Source organism: Oryctolagus cuniculus, chromosome 11, assembly GCF_051225735.1.
Source record: "Oryctolagus cuniculus isolate XC-2025 breed Fujian yellow rabbit chromosome 11, ASM5122573v1, whole genome shotgun sequence".
Taxonomy (NCBI): domain Eukaryota; kingdom Metazoa; phylum Chordata; class Mammalia; order Lagomorpha; family Leporidae; genus Oryctolagus; species Oryctolagus cuniculus.
The window spans coordinates 25100119-25123796 of NC_142877.1; the positions used below are offsets into that span (position 1 = coordinate 25100119).

At 50.0% G+C, this 23678-nt stretch overlaps 1 protein-coding gene and 1 long non-coding RNA gene across 7 annotated transcripts in view; one reads left to right on the plus strand and one right to left on the minus strand.

Moving 5' to 3' along the window:
• Nucleotides 1-245: 245 nt before the first annotated feature.
• LOC149123380 (uncharacterized) lies at nt 246-8253 on the minus strand. Its single transcript, XR_016215879.1, has 2 exons — nt 8046-8253; nt 246-695 (listed from the first exon to the last, which is right to left on the minus strand). It is a non-coding gene; the product is annotated as an uncharacterized LOC149123380 (long non-coding RNA).
• Nucleotides 8254-8302: 49 nt separating this feature from the next.
• The window catches only part of COMMD7 (COMM domain containing 7), a 31783-nt gene continuing 16407 nt past the window's right edge, over nt 8303-23678 (plus strand). For 2 of the 6 annotated variants that reach the window (XM_051845096.3, XM_089307192.1), the window contains exons 1-3: nt 8303-8467; nt 19724-19777; nt 19869-19971. In XM_051845096.3, the coding sequence (XP_051701056.3) occupies nt 8384-8467; nt 19724-19777; nt 19869-19971 (241 nt within the window). In that variant the 5' untranslated portion in view covers nt 8303-8383. The remainder of the gene's footprint in view (nt 8468-19723; nt 19778-19868; nt 19972-23678) is intronic. The other 4 variants (XM_051845097.3, XM_089307194.1, XM_070051948.2 and 1 more) reach the window with 2 other exon arrangements.

Here is a 23678-nt window from a genome sequence, read left to right on the forward strand (position 1 = left end):
TGGCTAAAGTCATTGTATAGACTCAGTTCCTGCTCATGTCCTCCACCCACGATTTAATGCCATTTCCATCTTCACTAAGTCCTAACTTTTCCAGCTTGAGGGGCAATCGCAGCCCTAGCTTGGGATTCGTCTTCCTTCTGCACAAGGTTGTGGTAGAAGACTCCTTGCTGTAAACCTTAGCAACCTCAGCATATTCTTTTCTTTATGAATTCAAAAACTTTTACCTTCTCTTCTTTTTTTTTAAGATTTATTTATTTGTTTATTTGAGAGGCAGAGTTACAGCAGAGAGAGGGAGGTCTTCTATCCACTGGTTCACTCCCCAGATAGCCACAACAGCCAGAGCTGGGCTGATCTGAAGCCAGGAGCCAGGGGCTTCCTTTGGGTCTCCCACGAGGATGCAGGGGCCCAAGGACTTGGGCCATCTTCTGCTGCTTTCCCATGCCATAGCAGAGAGCTGGATCAGGAGAGGGGCAGCTGGGGGACTCGAACCAGCCCCTATATGGGATGCTGGCACTGCAGGTGACCGCTTTTACCCACTGCGCCACAGCTCCAGCCCTTAACTTTTCTTTTAAATGAAGGAAGTACTTTCCTACTTCTCTTTGCCAACATCACCGGTCTTGAGCTTTGGAGCCATTATTAAGTGTAGTAAGTGCTGCTTGAACACAAGTACCTCAAAAGTCAACTTGAAATCTGACCTGAAAACCAAGAACATTAAATGGTCAGTGGGCAGGTGGCCAATGCAGTGGGGATATCCTGGACGAAGTGTGGATTCGTGCCTGGGACAGACGGAGCAGGACAGCACCAGATTCCTTCAAGATGACACGCAGCTGAACGCTTAGGAATGGCTCATTTCTAGAATTTTCTATGGCAACTGAAACCATGGAAAGGGAAACCATGGATAAAGGGGTGACTATGGCTATTGCCTGTGTAAGTTGAAAAGTTCTTAATAAGAAAGAAAGGTAATTGTAAAGACCTAAACAGGCAAGCAAGGGGATTAGTTATGGGCTTTGTTATGTATTCTCTCAGCAGACTCCTTCTGCAGCAGGTTGTGAGGAGTCTCTGTAGCATGTATAATTGACACCGAGAACAGCACTGCTTGAAATTTTGAGGTTTCTTTTAGAGGATTTGGATTCCTTCTCCTTGGGGTGGAGAGGAGGCATGTTGGAAAGAGAGCACAGCCCAGGGCCTTATCAAGAAAATGCATCCCCTCCCTGTTCAGGCTGAAATGCTAATTTCCAGATGTTTTCAGAAAGATAGATAATGGTCTGGTTTCTCCCTAAATCAAAGGTTCCTCTAACCTTTTTTTTTTTCTTGAAGATTTACTTATTTATTTGAAAGTCAGAGTTACACATAGAGGCAGAGAAGACATTGAGAGAGAGAGAGAGAGAGAGAATCGATCTTGCATCCACTGGTTCACTTCCCAGATAGTTGCAATGACCAGGACGGGGCCAGGCTAAAGCCAGGAGCCAGGAGCTTCTTCCAGGCCTACACATGGGTGCCAGTGGCCCAAACACTTGGGCTATCTTCTGCTGCCTTTCCCAGGCCATTAGTAGGGATCTAGATGGGAAGTGGAGCACAAATCAGTGCCCACATGAGATGCTGGCATCCCAGGTAGCGGCTTAACCCTCTATGCAAGGATGCCATGAGGCCGGCCCCCCTCCAACCTTTTGATGTATAGAACCCAGGGAATCTGAACATAACATCCCCTGACCATTCTAGGAACTTCTAAGAAATAATCAGATGAGGGGACAGCATTGTGGCATAAAGTGTTAAGTGGCCTCCTGAGAGGACAGCATCTCATATGGGTACCAGTTTGAGACCCAGTTGCTCCACTTAGGATCCAGTTCCCTGCTGATGTGCCTAGGAAAGCAGCAGAAGATGGCACAAGTGCTTGGGCCCCTGTGCCCATGTCAGAGACCCAGAGGAAATTTTGGGATCCTGGCTTCAGCTTGGTATACCCTGGCCATTGCAGCCAACTGGGGAGTGAACCAGCAGATGGAAGATCTCTCTCTCTCTCTGTCTTTCTCTCACTGTCTCTCTCTCTCTGTCTCTTGCTTTCTCTGTAACTATGCCTTTCAAATAAGTAAAAAGTGTTTTTTTTAAAGGAAATAATCAGATGAGAAAAAAGATTATGTATAGGAATGTTTATGTTCTCTTAATGAGATTGAAAAATTGGAATAATGACAAGGACACCATTTATGGAGCACTTATCCTTACCTGGGACCACTTGCTATCTAAGTTTTTTTTTTTTTTTTTTTTTTAAAGATTTTTTTTTTCCTGACAGGCAGAGTGGACAGTGAGAGAGAGAGACAGAGAGAAAGGTCTTCCTTTGCCGTTGGTTCACCCTCCAATGGCTGCCGCGGCTGGCGCGCTATGGCCGGCGCACCGCGCTGATCCGATGGCAGGAGCCAGGTACTTATCCTGGTCTCCCATGGGGTGCAGGGCCCAAGGACTTGGGCCACCTCCACCATACTCCCGGGCCACAGCAGAGAGCTGGCCCAGAAGAGGGGCAACCGGGACAGAATCCAGCGCCCCGACCAGGACTAGAACCCAGTGTGCCAGCGCCGCAAGGCGGAGAATTAGCCTAGTGAGCCGCGGCGCCGGCCAGATTTTTTAAAATATAAGATTTATTTATTTATTTGAAAGTCAGAGTTACACAGAGAGAGGAAGAGACAGAAAGAGTGAGAGATAGAGGAAATCTCCCATCAGTTGGCTCACTCCTTAAAATGGCAGCAGTGGGCCTTGCCCAGACCAGGAGCCAGGAGTCAGGAGCTTCTTCCAGGTCTCCCACATGGCTGCAGGGCCCACCCACTTGGGCCATCTTCTGCTGCTTTCCCAGGCCATCAGCAGAGAGCTGGATTAGAAGTGGAGCAGCTAGGGGGCCAGTGCTGTTAAATAGTAGCTTAAGCATCCACCTGCAGTGCCAGCATCACAAATAGGCATCAGTTCAAGTCCTGGCTGCTCCATTTCTGATCCAGCTCTCTGCTATGGCCTGGGAAAGCAGTAGAAGATGCCCCAAGTGCTTGGGCCCCTGCACCCACATGAGAGACCCTAAAGAAGCTCCTAGCTCCTGGCTTCTGATTAGCCCATCTCCAACCATTGCGGCCAATTGAGGAGTGAACCAGGAGATGAAAGACCTCTCTCCCACTCTCTCTGCCTCTCCTTCTCTCTCTGTGTAATTCTGGCTTTCAAATATATAAATAAATCTTTAAGAGAGAGAGAGCGAGAGAGAGAGCGCTTTGTGGCACAGCAGGGTGAAGCCTCCCTTGGATGCCTGTTGGGGGTGCTCCTTTGACTCTTGGCTGCTCCTCTTCAGATTCAGTTTCCTGTTAATGAATCCTAGGAAGAGCATTTGATGGCTCAAGTGCTTGGATTATCTGGGTGGAGTTCAGGTTTCTAGTTTAGGACTAGCCCAGACCTGGCTGTTGCAGGAATTTGGGAAAAAGATGAGCAGATGGAAAATCTCTCTTTCCGTCTTTCTCCATTATTCTGCCTTTCAAGTACATGACAAGAGAAAAATAAACATTAAAAAAGTTAAACCAAAAACTTAAAAACAGGAGTATTGTACATAAGTTATACCTAAAGACAATTGATGTAACACTTAAAGATATGGATAGCCCAAAAACAAAACAAATAAAGGCCAGCGCTATGGCTCAATAGGCTAATCCTCCGCCTTGCGGCGTCAGCACCCCAGGTTCTAGTCCCGGTCGGGGCGCCAGATTCTGTCCCGGTTGCCCCTCTTCTGGGCCAGCTCTCTGCTGTGGCCAGGGAGTGCAGTGGAGGATGGCCCAAGTGCTTGGGCCCTGCACGTCATGGGAGACCAGGATAAGTACCTGGCTCCTGCCATCGGATCAGCACGGTGCGCCAGCCAAAGCGCGCCAGCCGCGGCGGCCATTGGAGGGTGAACCAACGGCAAAGGAAGACCTTTCTCTCTGTCTCTCTCTCTCACTGTCCACTCTGCCTGTCAGGAAAAAAACAAACAAACAAACAAACAAAAAAACACAAAGATATGGATAAATGTGATGTCTTAGAGGGATCTTTTTAGAAGATTAAAAATATAGATTTTAATGAATTTACTTATTAATTTGAAAGGCAGAGAGAAAGAGAGGGAGAAGGAGATCTACTGGTTTACTCCCCAAATGGCTGCAAAAGCCCAAGACTGAATGAGGCCAAACTTAGGAGCCAGGGGACTCCATCGGGGTCTCCACATGGGTGGCAGGGAATCAATACTTGGACCATCATCTACTGCTTTTCCCAGGCACATTAGCAGCGAACTGGATCAGAAGCAGAGTAGCTGGGACTCAAACTGGGACATGGGTATGGGATAGTGCTGTCTGAAACAGCAGCTTAACCCGTTGTGCCACAGCCAACCTCAGGTAAACATATTTTAAAATAGAGGCTGACATTGTGGCTCAGTGGGTTGAGCTGAAGCCTGCAACACTGAAATCTCATATGGGCGCCCATTCTGGTCCTGGCTGCTCCACTTCTGATCCCTGCTAATGCACCTGGGAAAGCAATGGAGGATGGCCCAACACTTAGGCCTCTGCACCCACGTGGAATACTCAGATGAAACTCCTGGTTCCAGGCTTTGCCCTAGACAATGTAGTCATTTGGGGAGTAAACAGGCAAATGGAAGATCTCTCTTCTCCTTTTCTCTCCTCTCCTCGCCTTTCTCCCGCTCTCTCACTCTCCCTCCCTCCCTTCTTCCTTCCTTTTCTCCCTCTCTCCTTCTGTAACTCTGCCTTTCAAATAAATAAAATACATATTAAAAAAAAATTAGAGGTCGGCACTGTGGCATAGAAGGTTAAGCCTCCACCTGCAGTGCCAGCTTCCCATAAGGGAATTGGTTCAAGTCCCAGCTGCTCCAATCCAGCTCCCTGCTAATGTGCCTGGGAAAGGCAGTAGATGATGGTCCAAGTACCTGGGCTCCTGCTCCCACGTGGCAGACTCAGAAGAAGCTCCTAGCTCCTGGTTTTGGTTTGGCCCAGCACTGGCCATTGCAGCCATTTGTACAATGAATCAGTGGATGGAAGATCTTTCTCTCTCTCGCTCTCCTTCTCTCTCTGTATCTCTGCCTTTCAAATGAATAAATAAATAAATATTTTAAAGATTTTTAAATAAAAATTCCTGGAGTTACACAGTTTATACATGTGTTAAAATATCACATTATACTCCTAAATTTGTATAATTCTCTGTCAGTCAAAACTAACATAAAATGAACATTTAAAAAAATCTGAATGGGCCGGTGCTGTGGCTCACCAGGCTAATCCTCCGCCTGCGGCGCCAGCACCCTGGGTTTTAGTCCGGTTGGGACACTGGTTCTGTCCCGGTTGCTCCTCTTCCAGTCCAGCTCTGTGCTGTGGCCCGAGAGTGCAGTGGAGGATGGCCCAAGTGCTTGGGCCCTGCACCCCATGGGAGACCAGGAGAAGCACCTGGCTCCTGGCTTCGGATCTGCGCAGCGCGCCGTGACGGCCATTTGGGGGGTGAACCAACAGAAGGAAGAATTTTCTCTATTTTCTTTCTCTCTCTCTCTCTCTCTCACTGTCTAACTCTGCCTGTCAAAAAAAAAGTCTAAATGAATGAGGGGGCCGGCTCTGTGGTGCAGTAGGTTAATCCTCTGCCTGCGGCACCAGCATCCCATATAGGCGCCAGTTCTAGTCCCGGCTGCCCCTCTTCCAGTCCAGCTCTCTGCTGTGGCCCGGAAAGGTAGTGGAGGATGGCCCAAGTGCTTGGGCCCTGCACCTGCATGGGAGACCAAGAGAAGCAACTGGCTCCTGGCTTTGGATCGGCGCAGCATGCCGGCCGTGGCGGCCACTTTGGGGGGTGAACCAACGGAAGGAAGACCTTTCTCTCTCTCTCTCCCTCTCACTGTCTATAACTCTACCTCTCAAATAAATAAATAAATGAAATACTTTTTTAAAAAGTCTAAATGAATGAGGACTTCTTTGTGAAGTAGCAGTCTGACTTTGTGATCAAGTGATGTAATATAGGAATTGTAGAAAAGGGAAGAATTGAGGCCGGCGCCGTGGCTCAATAGGCTAATCCTCCACCTTGCGGCACCGGCACACCGGGTTCTAGTCCCGGTCAGGGCGCTGGATTCTGTCCCGGTTGCCCCTCTTCCAGGCCAGCTCTCTGCTATGGCCAGGGAGTGCAGTGGAGGATGGCCCAGGTGCTTGGGCCCTGCACCCCATGGGAGACCAGGAAAAGCACCTGGCTCCTGGCTCCTGCCATCGGATCAGCGCGGTGCGCCGGCTGCAGCGGCGGCCATTGGAGGGTGAACCAACGGCAAAGGAAGACCTTTCTCTCTCTGTCTCTCTCTCTCACTGTCCACTCTGCCTGTCAAAAAAAAAAAAAAAAAAAAAAAAAAAAAAAAGGGAAGAATTGTTGGATACTCATCTGTTAAAGAGGTACTTCAGTGGCTCCTTGATTTGCATATTTAATGTTCCTAAGGTTACGGCTTTTCCTCCTTTTGGCAGTATAGCAAATTTGTGCCTTATTGTCACATTAAAATTGTAGTCCTCAATCTATCACTAAATAGTTGTGGTTAAAAAAAATTCCTGGCAGGTGGGAAGGGGCTCTGAGTTCCTGCTCTCTTCCGGGAGCCTGGGACTCAGAGGCACCCTGCATATATCCCCAAAGCTCGCTGTACTTCCTGGCATCACTGATTTATTCATTAGATGTATGCATTTATTTGAAAGGAGCAGGAGAGACAGATCTGGTCAAGGGAGAGGGAGAGACAGATCTTCCATCCTAGCTGGTTCACTCTGCAAATGGCTACAGTGCCTGGGACTGGGCAGAGCAGAGGCTGAGAGTCTAGAACCCCAATCCAGGTCTCCCACAGGAATGGCAGGACCCAAACACTTGGGCCATCTGCCTCTGCCTTCCCAGGTGCTCCAGCAGGGAGTTCAGCATCATTTAATGGTTCCACACAAACATGAAGTTCACATGTGTGTGTCTGTCGCCCTTGGTGAACTCTGACCTCTCCAGGGCCAGGCTCTGTGTGTGGTTTCATCCCTGTGTGGTCCCCGGCTCCTGTGAAGAAATGGGCCCACGGGAGGCACTCACTGTGTGAGTGAACGCATAAAGGAAATAAGGACTAGGAGGCACGGGTGCAGGGTTTTGTTCAAACCCACCCAGCAGGGACTTTTAGGGAATGGTAGTGGGGAAAGCTTGATGGGGAAGGCCAGCCAGTCTCCCAAAGATTCCTCCAGCCCAGGTTTCATAGGCACTCCCCTCTCTCAAGGCTCTTGGGCTTACGCGTCAGGTCCTAGTTTCCAGGATCAAACCTCCATCTGGTCCTCTGTCCAGTGGGGACCAAGGTGACAGTCCCCTGGGGCTGAGAGGTCCCTGAGCAGAGAGGATGGGCTTCCTGGATGACAGTGACCGTCTGTCTCACCCTGGACTCCCACCCTGCCCTTGCCCTTCTTTTATTTTTAATCTGTATTTATTTGAAAGGCAGGCCGAGAGGGAAAGATCTGCTGTTGATTCCCCAAATGCACACAACAGCCAGGGCTGGGCCAGGCCAAAGCCAGGAGCCTGGATCTTCATCCTGGTCTCACACGTGGGCGCAGGGGCCAGTGCTTTCTGCCTCCCAGGGTGTGGATCAGCAGGAAAACCCAGGCACTCAGATATGGGATGAGGGCATCTCTAGAAGTGTCCTAGCAACCAAGCCAAAGGCCAGTCTCCCGTGCCCTGCCCTTCTGTGAGCAACCTTTGGTGAGTCCATTGCCCTCCACAGCAAAGGTTCTCAAAGCATGGTTCCGGGAACAGAACGTCCCGCAAATTCTGAGGCTCCATAACCGGGGCCCAACAACGGCACTGCAGTAAGCCTAAGCCGGCGCGGCCAGATGCTACAGATGCGGCCTGGGGTCCCGACCCGCTGTTCCTCGCTGATGCATGCTCTGGGAGTGTCGCTCCCGCTCCCGCCTGCGCCTGGACGGGGCGGACGGGCAGCGAACCGTGACCAAAGGCTAACAGCAGTGGCACTAGCAGCTAGCCATCGCCAGCCGACCTCCTGTGTGCCCGACGCCGCCGGAGGAACTCACCCCAGCGGGCACCCCAGCTGTCACTTTACAGACACGGAAACTGAGCTTCCGTGAGGCCACGCCTGTACCCAGGGGTCACCCCGCGGGACTGGCAGGGGCCTCCTCTGTTGGGCCGTACCGCTCCTCGGAGCCAAGGGCCGAGCGCAGCTTGAGGCGCCTGTTCCCGGCCGCTACTGCGCCCCGGCCCCAGCCCGGGACGGCGGGGGAGGAGCGCGGCGGCCGCCGCCGTGGCGAAAGTGCGGCTGCGGACGCGCGGCAAGGCCGGCGGCGGCGGCGGCGGCGAGGGACTAGGCTGAGGAGCTCGGCGGCCGCTGCGGGGCAGGGGCCAGGAGGGCGCCATGGGCCGCCTGCACTGCACTCAGGACCCGGTGCCCGAGGCCGTGGGCGGCGACATGCAGCAGCTGAACCAGCTCGGCGCTCAGGTGGGCCGCGCGGCCCGGCCGGCCGGGTCGGTGGGCGCCGCGGGGAGGGGCGGCGTCAGGCCGCGCGCTCCCGGGTCAGGGGTTTGGAGGGGGTGGGCAGCAGTGCAGGGGTGCCGGCGTGCGTTTGCGGGGTGTGCAGTGGGCCGGGGTCCGCGGAGTTGGTGTCTGAGGAGAATTTACGGAACCGGAAGGCCTCGTTCCATCTGAGGGGGCCAGGGGCGTCGTGGGGTACGCAGAGATGGGACGAGGGGCCTTCGGGGGGTCCTAGGGGCTGCGGGGAGTCTTCGACGGAAGGCGCGGGAGCCGGAGCGGGGCTGGGCAGCGGGGGCGCTGGCCGAGGCGTTTGGGAGCGAGCCCGGGAGCGCGCAGCACCGGGGAAAGCTGGTGTTCGAGGTGGGGGGGGTCCTCAGAGGCCTGCAGGGCAGGGTCTGGGGCTCGGCCGGCCGCGGGTGACCGCCCGGCTCCCAGCCAGGGCGTGCCCGGAAGTGCCCATGGAGAGGACCCCGGCCGCGCGCCAGGAGGTGGCCGTGGGGGGCCGACCGGGTCCGCCCAGCAGGCCGCCCACCCCTGGGCTGGTGCAAATGCTGAGGTCATTCCCCAAGGCCACACAAAGAAATAGGTTAAAATGACTTAGCCCAGCTCCATCGGGAACATGCCTCAGCCTCTTTCATCTTTCATCCCCCCCATGTAGGTCTATTTATTGAATAAAAACCAAACTTCCTGTTTCTTGATAGAGTAATGATAAGATGACATCAGGCATTTTCTTTTATTTTAAGATTTATTTATTTGAGGGCCCAGTGCTGTGGCGTGGCGGGTAAACCCACTCTGTGCCGCTGGCGTCCCATAATGCTTGCATGGCTGCTACCCACATGGGAAACCCGGAAGGAACTCCTGCTGGCTTTGATCTGGCCAGGAATGGGCAGTAGTGGAGTGAACCAGCAGATAGAAGATTCTCTCTGTAACTCTGCCTTCTAAATAAATAAGTCAGTCTTAGGGAGAAAAAAAAAGAAAGAAACATGGCTCACAATTTATTTCTGTTGGACAAGGCAGGCTTATCACATGCCTGGCTGGGTGGGTGTTGTGGCACAGTGGGTTGAGCTGTGTGGGATGCCTTCATCCCATATCTCATATTGCCTGGGTTCTTGCAATTCAGCTCCCTGCTAATGTACGTGGTAGCCCAGGGTTCCTGAACACCATCGTGGAAGACCAAGGAGTTCTTGGCTCCTGGCTTCAGTCTGAGCTAGCCCTGGCTGTTGCAGGCATTTGGGGAATAAACCTGTGTCGCTCTGCCTTTCAAATAAATAATATAATATAATATATAATATAATATAATATAATATATATATAATATATATATATAATAATTATATATATATATAATTATATAAATTATATATTTATATATATATATAATTATATATATATAATTATATATATATAATTATATAAATTATATATATAATTATATAAATAATTATATATATATAATATAATATAATATATATAATATAATAATATAATATAATAATAATATAATATTTATTATTTATTTGAAAGACAGGGAGGGAGGGAGGGAGGGAGACAGAGATCTTCCATCCTCTGGTTTACTCCCAAAATGGTGGCAATGGCCAGTCCCAAGCCAGGAGCCAGGAGGTTCATCCGGGTCTTCCACATGAGTGGCAGGGGCCCAAGGACTTGGACCACCTTCTGTTGCTTTCCCAGGCACATTAGCAGGGAGCTGGATCAGAAGTGGAGCAGCAGGGATTCAATCTGGCACTCAGATGGGATGCTGGCATTGCAGGCAGCAGCTCAACCCGCTGAGTCACAATGCCAGTCTGTATTTACTTATTTGGAAAGCAAAGTGACAGAGGAGAAGAAGAGTGAGATCTTTCATCTGTTGATTCACTCCCCAAACAGCCCAACAGCCAAGTCTGGGCCAGGCTGAAGCCAGGGACCAGGAACTGCATCTGGGTCTCCCATGTGAGTGGCAGGGGCCCAAGTTCTTGGGCCATCTTCTGCTTTCCCAGGCACGTTAGCAGGCAGCTGGATTGGGAGCAGAGCAGCTGAGACTTCAACTGGCACTGAACTGAGGCAGAAGCCAGCAGCTCAGGCAGCTGCTTAACATACTGTGCTACAATCTACAATATTGGCTGAGGTATTTCAGTTTTTCCTACTAAATTTTCTAAATTTGTTATATACTTTATACTAAGAGCGCATCCCAACTAGCCCTTGTCTCATGCTCACGTGGCTGGTAGCTACTGGACTGGACGATGCAGTTGTAGGTCTTTATTATTCCCATCTTACAGGTGAGAAAAATGGTTCAGGGAAATAAAGTGACCGGGCAGCCAGGAAGTGAAGGAGCCAGGAGTCCAGGATATCTGCCTTCAGACTAAGGAGGTAGCTCAGCTTCTACGTGGCGCCAGTGTTCTCTGGAAGATTTCTGTGTGGAGAATCAAAGATTCTGTTGCTAAAAAACTCAGACGTTGGGGCCAGCACTGTGGCATAGTGGCTAAGCCTCCACCTGTGGTGCCAGCATCCCATATGGGCGCTGGTTCTAGTCCTGGCTGCTCCTCTTCAGATCCAGCTCTCTGTTTATGGCCTGGGAAAGCAGTAGAAGATGGCCCAAGTGCTTGGGCCCCTGCACCCACGTGGGAGAAGTGGAAGAAGCTCCTGGCTCCTGGCTTCAGATAGGCCCAGCTCTGGCTATTGTGGCCCTTTGGGGAATGAACCATGGATGAAAGACCTCTCTCTGTCTTTCCCTCTCTCTGTCTGTAACTCTCTCTCTCAAATAAGTAAAAATCTTAAAAAAAAAAAAAAAAAGAAAGAAAAGAAACTTGAGATGTTTGTAAAGCTCCTGGATTGTGTGGGTGTGGGTGTGGGTGTGGGTGTGTGTGTTATCCCCCCGGGCTACCTCCAACTTGATAGTAGTGGAGAATCTGAGTCACTTCCTTCGCATCTGGGCTGGACTCAGCTTCTAATCTCAAAACACACAAAACCTTTGCTTTGTTAAGTGCAGAGTGCTGTTTTTACATTTTTAAATGGACATCATGTAGTTATTTTGAAATGCATAATTAATTTTTAGAGACTATAGTTACACTACTGAGTACAGTAAGGAACTTAGCAGAGTCACTTGGGCTGTTTCCCCTCCTTCGCTGGATGAACAGACTTCTCCACGTGCCACTCTATCAGTCACATTTACTTTGAAGTCTGAGGCACAGGTCTCAAGGAGTAAAAGCATGGTATTAACTTGGCATCAAGTTATTTATTTATTTATTTATTTGACAGAGTGGACAGTGAGAGAGAGAGACAGGGAGAAAGGTCTTCCTTTGCCGTTGGTTCACCCTCCAATGGCCGCCGCAGCCGGCGCGCCGCGCTGATCTGATGGCAGGAGCCAGATCAGCTCCTGGTCTCCCATAGGGTGCAGGGCCCAAGTACTTGGGCCATTCTCTACTGCACTCCCTGGCCACAGCAGGGAGCTGGCCTGGAAGAGGGGCAACCGGGACTAGAACCCTGTGTGCCGGCGCCGCAAGGTAGAGGATTAGCCTAGTGAGCTGCGGCGCTGGCCCTGGCATCAAGTTATATACCACTGCTGATTCAGTGGGTATCTACCTGAATGCTTGCTATCTACTGGAGAGCTCCTACTCCCAGTGAGTTTTAGGAAAAATTGATAGACACAGTCACTTGTCCTGGCAAAGCTGTGATCTCCTAGGGCAGGTCACAAAGTGAAGAAGCAGGGACCGACGTGGTACAGTGGGTGAAGCCGCCGCTGCCTGGGATGCTGGCGTCCTGTGTGAGCTCCGGCTCCAGTCTTGGCTGCGCCACTTCCTATCCAATTTCCTGCTGATGGGCCTGGGAAAGCAGCAAAAGATGGCCCAGGTGCTTTGGTCCTCCCACTTACATGGGAGACCCGGGAGAAGCCCCTGGCACCTGGCTTTGGCCTGACCCAGCTCCAGCTATTACATCCATTTGGGGAATGAACCAACAGATGGAAGATCTCTCCCTCTGTCTTTGTAACTCTTTCAGATAAATAAATAAATCTTTAAAAATCAAAAAGGAAGACGGAGAAGCACTGTAGTACCAGAGTGAGTGGTGTGCCGTCTGACACCTGGTAGCGTGGAGCCTTGCACGTAGGTAGGAATTTAAAATAACCAGTTTTTAGGATGGTTATGAGAGCGTACATTCAGAAAAATATGAAGACACATGGTCCACGATCCTCTGTCTTTACTAGAAACAAGAGCGGGGCCGGTGCTGTGGCACAGCGGGTTAAAGCCCTGGCCTGAAGCGCCAGCATCCCATATGGGCGCCAGCTCTCTGCTATGGCCTGGGAAGGCAGTAGAAGATGGCCCAAGTGCTTTGGCCCTGCACCCACATGGGAGCCCCAGAAGAAGCTCCTGACTTCCGATCAGCTCAGCTCCTACCACTGCGGCCATCTGGGGAGTGAAACAGTGGATGGAAGAACCCTCTCTCTGTCTCTACCTCTCTCTGTAACTCTGTCTTTCAAATAAATAAATCTTTAAAAAAAAAAAAAAAGGAAACAAGAGCAACACACCAGTTGGGAAAGTCTGACAGTATATGAAAGTATAGAAGTAAGATGTGCCGGCGCCGCGGCTCACTAGGCTAATCCTCCGCCTAGCGGCGCCGGCACACCGGGTTCTAGTCCCGGTTGGGGCGCCGGATTCTGTCCCGGTTGCCCCTCTTCCAGGCCAGCTCTCTGCTGTGGCCCGGGAGTGCAGTGGAGGATGGCCCAGGTGCTTGGGCCCTGCACCCCATGGGAGACCAGGAAAAGCACCAGGCTCCTGGCTCCTGCCATCGGATCAGCGCGGTGCGCCGGCCGCAGCGCGCCGGCCGCGGTGGCCATTGGAACCAACGGCAAAGGAAGACCTTTCTCTCTGTCTCTCTCTCTCACTGTCCACTCTGCCTGTCAAAAATTAAAAAAAAAAAAAAAAAAAAAAAAAGAAGTAAGATGTGCATTTCCCTTACGCTCAGAAATGGTCATTGTAATAGTTTCCTTTGTATCTTTAGTGAAAAAGTCTTCATTTACCAGCGTATATATGGATATCCTTTAGAATTTTGTTTATGAAAGAATTTGAAATACACATTTTATTCCTTATTAAAAAATTAATAGTGTATCATGGATATGACCTCCATTCAGCAAAAAAGATCTGCATTTTTAGAAAATTATTAAAAATTTCTTTGAACTTTTATTTAGTTGAGAATCTATTTGCTGATTCACTCCCCAGACGCCCAGAATGGCTGCGGGATGGGGCGGGGTGGGGCAGGGTGCGGAGGCTGTGGAATGGTGCAGGAGGGAGGGCCAGGGCTGGAACTCAATCCAGGTCTTCCACAGGGGCGACAAGAACCCAGAGACTGCGCCACTGCTGCCGCCTCGCAGAGTCTCGGCGTTAGCAGGGGGTGGAGTTAAGCTGGATTCCCCAGATCTGCATGCTTCATTTTTTTTTTTTTTTTTTTTTAGATTTATTTGTTTATTTGAAAGGCAGAGTTACAGAGAATGGAGGGGAGAGAGAGAGAGAGAGATTCCATTTCCTGGTTCACTCCCCAAATGGCTGCAATGGCAAAGGCTGGGCCAGGCCAGAGCCAGGAGCCAAGAGCTTCTTCCAGGTCTCCCACGTGCGCACAGAGGCTCAAGGACTTGGGCCATCTTCGCTGCGTTCTCCGGCACATTAGCAAGGAGCTAGATCAGAATTGGAGCTGAGGCCGGTGCTGTGGCACAGCGGATAAAGCCTCTGCCTGCAGCGCCGGCATCTCATATGGGTGCTGGTTCGAGTCTCAGCTGCTCCACTTCTAATCCAGGTGTCTGCTATGGCCCGGGCAAGCAGGAGAAGATGGGCCAAGTCTGTGGGCCCCTGCACCAGGCCCAGTGGGAGACCCGGAAGAAGCTCATGTCTCCTGCTTTGGGTCAGCCCAGATTCAGCTGTTGTAGCCTTTTTGGGAGTGAACCAGTGGATGGAGGATTCTCTCTGTCTCTCTGCCTCTGCCTGTCTATAACTCTGCCTTTGAAATAAATAAATAAATCTTAAAAAAAAATGAAGTGGAGCAGCTGGGCTCTGTAGGGGATGCTGGCATCACAGGTTGTGGCTTAACCTCCACCACAACACTGGCCCTGCATCCTGCATTTTTTTTTTTAAGATTTTATTTATTTATTTGAGTTAGAGTTACACACTGAGAGGGAGAGAAGAGAGAAAGGTCCCCCATCTGCTGTTTCAATCCCCAAGTGGCTATAACTGCTGAAGCTAGGCCGATCCAAAGCCAGGAGCTTCTTCCAGATCTTCCACGCAGGTGCAGGGGCCAAGCACCTGGGCCATCCTCCACCGCTTTGCCAGGCCATAGCCAGAGAGCTGGATTGGAAGAGGAGCAACCAGGACTAGAACCAGTGCCCATATGGGATGCCGGCACTGCAGGCGGATTAACCTACTGTGCCATAGCGCTGCCTCCCCTCACCCCCCCACATTCTTTTTGCTTGATAGCTGTATGGTATGCCTTGAAATGGATGTACCTCCTCGTAATAGACAGTTAAATTGCTTTCCCTTGTTTATTTTTGCAAAAAACAGTGCTTTCAAAGAACAGCTTTTGTAGTATGCCTAGACTGAATCTGAAGTAAAGCATTTGCTTTTTGGAACATGCATGAAGGAGATAGTTACTGGGTCAAGGAGAACAATTTCTTAAAAGTGTACTGTGAAATGTTCTTCAGGAAAGGGTGCCCTGGGCAGCAGCCTGTCTGCTTCCTGGACTTTAACCAGCTCTGGTGTCCTCAAACTTCTGTGTTTGCAGAGCTGATAAGTGGAAAGTGGGATCTCTGTTTTACTGACCTGCATTTCTCTAGTCCAGAGTGACCTTGACCATCTCTTCTGTGTTTACTGCTGAGAGTGGTTAAGATTGTGATAGGCATGGATAGTCCCGGAGGGTGGGGTGAGCATTCCAGGGAGAGGCAGCTAGGGGAGAAGATATATTCTGCAGATACCGGGCACTTAAAATATTTAAGGTGCTGTGATAATACACAGCCCTCAAGGAACTTTATCTGCTAGCCATTTTGTGTTCCTTATTCTCGGTGCCCAAGGCAAGGTTTGCAGAGGGGGCCTAAGAAGTTGGGCATCTGACTGGATCTCCTCCTTTTCTCTCTCTCTCTCTCTCTCTCTCTCTTTCTTGTGAGGGTTTCTTTTTAATTTTTCCTTTTTTTTTTTTTTTTTAATTAAAGATTTGACATGGGGCTGTGGTATAACAGGTTAAGCCACCACCTGTTCCTACCCTGGCTGCTCCACTTCCAATCCAGCTCCCTGCTAATGTGCCTGGGAAAGTGACAGAAGCTAGGCCAAGTGATTGGGCCCCTGCACCCATGTGCGAGATCTACATGAAGCTCTTAGCTCCTGGCTTTGGCCTGGTCTAGTCCTTCCTTGCCATTGCAGCCACTTGGGGAGTGAACCAGCAGATAGAAGACTTTTTTTCTCTCTCTCTTTCTCTTTCTCTCTACCTTTCAACCTTTCAGGTAAATAAATAAATCTTTTAAAAAAAATTGGCATGAGATTGTATATATCATGTACAACGTGATTTGGAATATACGCTTTATGGAACAGTTATATGTAGATAATTAATTAACAAATGCAATTCCTTGGATAGTTATCATTTTTGTGATGAGAACACTTCATATCCACTGTCTGCATTTTTTTTATTCTTTTAAAAAAGATTTATATATTTATTTATTTGAAAGGCAGCATTACAGAGAGGCAGAGAGAGAGAGAGAATCTTCCATCCACTGGTTCATTCCCCTCAGATGGCTGCAATAGCTGGAGATGTGCTGATCCGAAGCCAGGAGCCAGGAGCAGCTTCCCAGTCTCTGACACGGGCGCAGGGGCCCAAAGACTTGGGCCATCCTCCACTGCCATCCCAGGCCATAGCAGAGAGCTGGATCGGAAGTGGAGCGGCTGGGACTCGAACCAGCGCCCATATGGGATGCCAGCACTGCAGTCTGCGGCTTTACCTGCTATGACACAGCGCCAGCCCTGCATTTTTAAATTTTTTTTAAGATTTATTTTATTTATTTGAAAGAGTTACACAGAGAGGTAGAGACAGAGAAAGAGAGGTCTTCCATTCCATGGCCACAGCGCCAGCCCCCATTCTGCCTTTCAATAAATAATACATCTTTTAAAAAATGCAGAGGGGCCAGTGCTGTGGCACAGCAGGTTAAAGCAGTGGGAGACCTGGAAGAAACTCCTGGCTCTTGGCTTCAAGATCGGCACAGCTCCGGCCATTGCGGCCGACTGGGGAGTGAACCAGCAGATGGAAGACCTCTCTCTCTCTGCCTCTCCTTCTCTCTCTGTGTAACTCTTTCAAATAAGTAAATAAATAAACCTTTGGAAAAAAAGAGAAAAGGCAGGACAACAGAGAGAGAGAGAGAGAGGAAGATCTTAAATCAGCTGATTCACTCCCCAATGGCTGTAATGGACGAGGCTAGGCCGGGCTGAAGCCAGGAGCCAGGGCTGCTTCCAGGTCTGCCAGGGCCCAGGCACTCGGGCCATCTTCCGCTGCTTTCTTAGGCGCATCAGCAGGGATCTGGGTGGGAAGCAGAGCAGCCAGGACTTGAACCCGTGCTCTGATGTGGGGTGCAGACGTCAGCAGCAGCTGCTCTGGCTGTGGCACAGCGCCGGCCTCTGTGCGCTGCTTCTATGAGGTCAGCTTTTTTAGATTCCGCTGATGAGTGAGATCAGGCAGTGAGTGGTTCTGTATCTGGTTTATTTCTCTTGACATAATGTCCTCTAGATTCACCGTGTTGTTGCAAATGACAGGATATTGGTCTTTTGGCTTTAAAATTTTTTTTAAATCTATTTAAAAGCAGAGCAAGAGAGAGAGAAGAGAGAGAGGAAGAGAGAAAGCAAGCTTCCATCTCTTGATTCACTCCCCAGATGTGTGCAGCAGCTGGGGCTGGGCCAGGCTGAAGCCAAAAGCCTAGAACTCCATCTGGCTCTCCCACTTGGATAGCAGGAACCCAAGTTCCTGCACATTGGCAGGAAGGAAGCCGCATCTGAAGCAGAGTAGCAGGAACTTGAACCAGGCACTTTAATTTTTTAAAAAGATTTATTTATTTACTTGAAAGTCAGAGTTACACATGTATTACTCTCCCACATGTATTACTTTTGTATTTTCAAAGATGAGTTTCATATTTTATTTAAGATTTATGTATTTATTTATTTATTTGAAAGGCAGAGACAGAGGAATCTTCCATCCACTGGTTTACTCCCTAAATGGCCACAATGGCTAGGCTGCTCCAGGCTGAAGCCAGGAGCCGGGAGCTTCTTCCAGGTCTCCCACATCATGTGCCATCTTCCGCTGCTCTCCCAGGTGCATGAGCAGGGAGTTGGATCGGAAGTGGAGCAGCTGAGACTCGAACTGGCACCCACATGGGATGCCGGTGCTGCAGGCAGCAGCTTTATTTTGTAGCTGGTGTGCTACAGCGCCAGTCCCACTAGTTTCATATTTAAAAATTTTAGAGTAAGATTTTGCAGGGCCCTGGCCCATATGTACATGGAATTTAGTTAGTGTGTGATAGCCAGAGAGGCAGGTGGGTTTGACAGCCATGCTGCAGGTACAGCTTTGGGGACTTAGGTCTGAAGTGTCTGTTTAGCATCTTTTTTTTTTTTTTTTTTTTTTGGATGATTTCTCCTGGAAGGTGGAGCAAGTGGCCTAGTGGCTCCAGTTATGTAATTATGACTGGTCATTGCAGCTGTTTGTGTAGCTTCTAGCTTGACCCTGTGCTGGGGGCTTTGGCTTCAGTGCTCTGGAAGCTGTGTTACCTCTGCCTTCCCTGTGGGGACCAAGACAGCAGCCTCAGGGGCTTGCCCAGGCTCACCTCAGCGGTCAGTGGCAGCACACTGACCCACATCTGGGCCTTTGACTTATTTGCATTTTTATTTTCCCCTGTTTTTTTCCCCCCTCCATTTTATTTGAAAGTCAGAGAGAGAGACAGAGAGGGATCTTCCATCTACTGGTCCAGTCTTCAAATGCCTGCAACAGCCAGACTGGGTCAGGACAAAGCCAGGACCTTGGAACTCAGTTTGGGTGTCCTGTATGGGGAGCAAGTGCCCAAGTACTTTAGTCATCGTCTGCTTCAGAAAGCTGATGTGCAGAAGTGGAGGAGCCGGGACTGGAACCAGGTGCTGCAGTTAGACTGTGGTCCTCCCAGGTGACAACTTACTCTGTGCCAAACAGCAGCCTCTGTGTGTGGGGCTTTCAGACGTTGGCGTCTCTGTTTCCCCTGTGAGCTGTTATTATAGCCATTTGAGAGGGGATGCAGGAAGGTAATGGTGGATGTCTCTGCTCAGGCTACCATAGCAAAATACCCTTGACTGGGTGGCTTAAACAGCAGACTGATTTCTCACACCCCTGGAGGTGGGCGGTGCAGGACCAAGTGCGAGCTAGTTTGGTTCCTGGCGAGGGTTTGCTTTCCGCCTTGTAGATGGCTTCCTTCCTGCTGGATCCTTACATGGCCACGAGAGCTCTGGAGGCTCTTCCTCTTCTCCTAAGAGCACCAGCCCTGTGGGGATTTGAGCCCCACTCTATACTCTCATTTAACCTCATATCACCCCCCCAAGCCCTGTCTCCAGATACAGTCACACCGGAAGTCAGGGCTTCAACATATGCATCCCCACCCCCAACCGGGACACCAGCATGCTGTCCCTAACTATACAGTGCCAGCGTAGAGAGTAGAAGGTTAACTTGCACAAACCAGAGCCTGTCCTAAGGCAGTGTACAGCAAAGTGTTACAGTCTGCCATTTTGATGTGTGAGTAACGTTATGTTCATTGTTGTGAAGGGAATCCAGAAAATATGGATAGGCAAAGCAGAAGAGCATCCGAATCATCCAGAGTCACAGAGAGGTCACTGCTGTTGGTTCCAGTGGTCGCCCCCTCAGCCTGTTCGCGTGTCTGTGGTGTTTGCATACGTGTGTGTGCGTGGTTGCACATGTGTTATGTGTATTTGTACCCTAGAGATGTAGGTGTGCACCTGTGCCTCCCGGTGTGTGTCTCCTAGGATCGCAGCACAATATGCGTGCTTTTCAGACAATGTAGTGACACAGATCTGGAGAGCCTGCTGGTGCGTATTGTGGATATTTATGCCTTTAAGACTGGCAAAATGGGTATCAGCGTCTGTCCCGGCTCCTTTCTCTCAAGGGTCTGTGGCTAATGGGATGTGGCACTCTGACCCTGAGGAAGACGTTTACTCATGCCATGTGGTGTTCTCTTCACAGCAGTTCTCAGCGCTGACAGAAGTGCTTTTCCTCTTCCTGACCGAGCCCAAGGAGGTAAAGTGCACCGCACCGCGAGGATCCTGAGCGCGGGGTGTGGCGCTGAGGGCCGTGGGGAGTGAAGCCTGGTTTGTGCTGTCCTCTGCAGGTGGAACGGTTTCTGGCTCAGCTCTCAGAATTTGCTGCCACCAATCAGATCAGCCTTGGACCACTCCGAAGCATCGTGAAAAGCCTGCTCCTGGTTCCCAGTGGTGAGTCGTTTCTCTCAGCCCCTGGGCCCGGGCCTGAGTCACCCAGGAGTGCCCAGGGCACAGAGCCAGAGATTCAGTCGTGAGCCAGCCATGGGTGGGGCTCCCTGTCTGGGGCGGGAACCCAAGTAAACATAAATGTGGCACAGTCAGCCCCCCAGCCCCCACATCTGTGGATTCTGCATCTGTGGATACAACCAACTTCAAATTGAAAATATTTAGGGGCAAAGAACTGTGTATGTACTGGGCATGCACAGACTCTTTATTCCCTAAGCAGTGCCATCTAACAGCTATTTACAAGGCGTTCACGGTGTGTGATAAGGTCACATAGAGGCGGTGTCCGGTGTCCAGGAGGGTGTGCGTGGCTCATGGGAAATGCTGTGCCGTTGGGTGTAAGTGGCCTGAGCATCTGTGGACGTCGGCATCCGCAGGGCATCTTGGAACTAACTCCCTTGGATGCTCAGGGACAGCTCACAAAGGCTCCGTGCGGAGCAGCGCCACTCAGGGTTCAGCCCTCCCTCCAGGCAGTCCCCAGGCTCCTCTGCTTCCTGTTGTATCAGCACAGAAACAGAGAGGAAGCTTCTAGAAACCTCTACAGCCACTTGACAATGTCAGATCGAATCTAACAACTTTAAAGATGAGGCACGTATTTTTTTAAATCGTGGTAAAACATACATAAGATTTACCGTTTTAACCACCTGGGGCTTGTGTCTTCTGTGTGTTTCACTTCTTATTTCTAGGAATTAGTTTTCATTGGATTTTACAGAAATGTCAGTTCCTGATGGACTGAAAATAGAGATGCTGTATAGAGACAGGTGTGTTAGAAAGTTGAGTCTGCCAAATCAAGAAGAGTTTCCGGTGGAGAGGGAGGTGCTCCCGGGGGCTGATGTGGGACGTTCCTCCTGGCCCTGCTTGCTGCCGGGGCGCCCGGCGACTGCAGCCGGCTTTAACAGGCTGTGGTGGCCTTGACGGGGAAACAGCATGGTGATCAGACTTTCACAGTTCCAAGCAGATGGCCTTGATTTTGAATTCCTGTCCGTCCTGTGTTGAGTGGTGTGCTTTTGCCAGGTACTTGAGCTCTCTGATCCTTCAAAACAGCCTCTCCCAACAGTGATTTTTACCCATAGCTGAGCTTTATTTTCCTAGAGGGCATGGAGAGTTTGAAGATTAATGGAAATCATGGAAATAAAATGCTTGACACAGCGCCTCAGTGAGGTTGCTCTTATTTTTTCCTATTATGAAGTCATTTTTTAAAAGATTTATTTATTTATTTATTTATTTATTTATTTATTTAAAAGTCAGAGTCACACACAGAGAGAAGGTGAGGCAGAGAGAGAGAGGTCTTCCATCTGCTGGTTCACTCCCCAATTAGCTGATTCGAAGCCAGGAGCTTCTTCCAGGTCTCCCACACGGGTACAGGGGCCCAAACACTTGGACCATCTTCTACTGCTTTCCCAGGCCATAGCAGAGAGCTGGATCAGAAGTGGGGCAGCCGGGTCTCGAACCATCGCCCGTATGGGATGCCGGCATTGCAGGCCACAGCTTTACCCCCTAGGCCATAGTGCCGGCTCTGAAGTCTTTTTTTTTTTTTTTATTTTTTTTTAATATTATTTTCTTGAAAGGAAGCGTTACAGAGAGAGAAATAGGGAAAGGGAGATTGAAAGAGGGAGAGAGAGAGCTTTCATCTGCTGATTGACTCCCCAGAGGGTCACAACAGCCAGGGCCTTGCCAGGCTAAAGCCAGGAGCTAGGACTCCATCCAGGTCTCCCTCATGGGTGGCAGGAACCCAAGTACTTGGCCCTTGTCCACTGTTTTGATGGGAAGTGACGTAGCCAGCACTCAAACTGGCACTGTGATATGGGACATGGGCATCCCAGGCAGGGCCTTAACCTGCTGCCCTCAGTGCCCACACCTGCAGTAAGTATAAACGATGCCTTTGAGGAGAGCGTAGCGACACAGAGAACCTTTCACAATAATACTTTGCAAAATGGTATATCACAGGCCAATTTTTTTTAAAGATGTATTTATGTATTGAAAGGCAGAGAGAGAGAGAGAGAGAGACTTCCATCTGCTGGTTTACTCCTCAGATGGCCACAATGGTGATCTGAAGCCAGGAGCCAGGAATTTCTTCTGGGTCTCCCACGCAGGTACAGGGGCCCAAGGACATGGGCCATCATTTACTGCTTTCCCAGGTCATAGCAGAGAGCTGGATTGGAAGTTGAGCCGCCAGGACTTGAACCAGCGCCCATATGGGATTCCGGCACTGTGGGTGGTAGCTTTACCTGCTATGCCATAGTGATGGCCTCCACAGGCCTGTTAAGAAGAAAGTATTGGGGCCGGCGTTGTGGTGTAGCAGGTTAAGCAGCAGGCTGCAACGCCTGCATCCCGTATGATTGCTAGTTTGAGTCCCAGCTGCTCCAATTCTAATCCAGCGTCCTGCTAATGTGCCTGGAAAAGCAGCAGAAGAAGGCCAAAGTGACTAGGCCCCTGCCACCACATGGGAGACCTGGATGGGGTTCTGGGCTCCTGGCTTCTGTCTGGCCAAGCCCCAGCTATTGCAGCCATTTGGGGAGTGAAATAGCATATGGAAGATCTCGCTCTCTCCCTGTGTAACTCTGTCATATAAATAAAATAAATATTTTGTTTGTTGTTTTTTCTAAAAATTTATTTATTTATTTATTTATTTTGAAAATCAGAGTTATGGAGAGAGAGGCAGAGACCTTTCATCAGCTGGTTCACTCTCCAAATGACCACAGTGGCCCAAGCTAGACCAAGCCGAAGCCAGGAGCCAGGAGCTTCATCCAGTTCTCCCACATGAGTGGCAGGGGCCCAAACACTTGGGCCAGCTTCTGCCGCTTTCCCCAGGCCATTAGTAGGGAGCTGGATGGGAAGTGGAGCAGCAGGGACATGAACTGATGCTTGTATGGGATGCCGGCATCACAGGCGGCAGCTTTACCTGCCATGCACGATGCGGGCTCCAATATTTTGTCTTAAAAAAAATATTAACTGTGTCTATATCTGGGTGCTAGGACTCCAGGTTTTTTGTTTTTAAAATTTTGTTTTATTTGAAAGGAAGAGTTCCGGGGGGGTGTGGGAGAGTGACATAGAGAAAGAGAGTGATATCTTCTATCTCCATTGACTCACTCCATAGATGGCTATAATAGCCAAAGCCAGGAGCCAGGAGCTTCATATGGGGTTTCCTATGTGGGTGCAGAGGCCCAAGCACTTGGGCCACCATCTATTGCTTTCCTAGGCACATTAGCAAGGAACTGGATGGGAAATGGAGCATCTGGGACATGAACCAGTGCCCATAAGGTATGTCAGCATGACAGGTAGTGGCTTAACCCACTACACCACAGTGCCAGCCCTTCCAGATTGTTTTAATTGTTTATTTTTTTAAAATTTATTTTATTTATTTGAAGGGCATAGATATATATAGAGAGAGAGAGAGAAGGAAAGACAGGGAGAGAGGTCTTCTGTCTGCTGCTTCACTCCCCAGATGGCCACAATGGCTGGGGCTGGGCTGGGCCGGGCCAGAGCCAGTAGCTTCTTCCAGGTCTCCCACATAGGTGCAGGGTTCCTAAGCACCAGCCACTGCTTTCCCAGGCGCATTAGCAGGGAGCTGGATGACAAGTGGAGCAGCCAGGACTCAAAGCAGCACGCATATGGAATGCCGGTGTTGCAGGTAGCATCTTTACCTGCTAGGCACA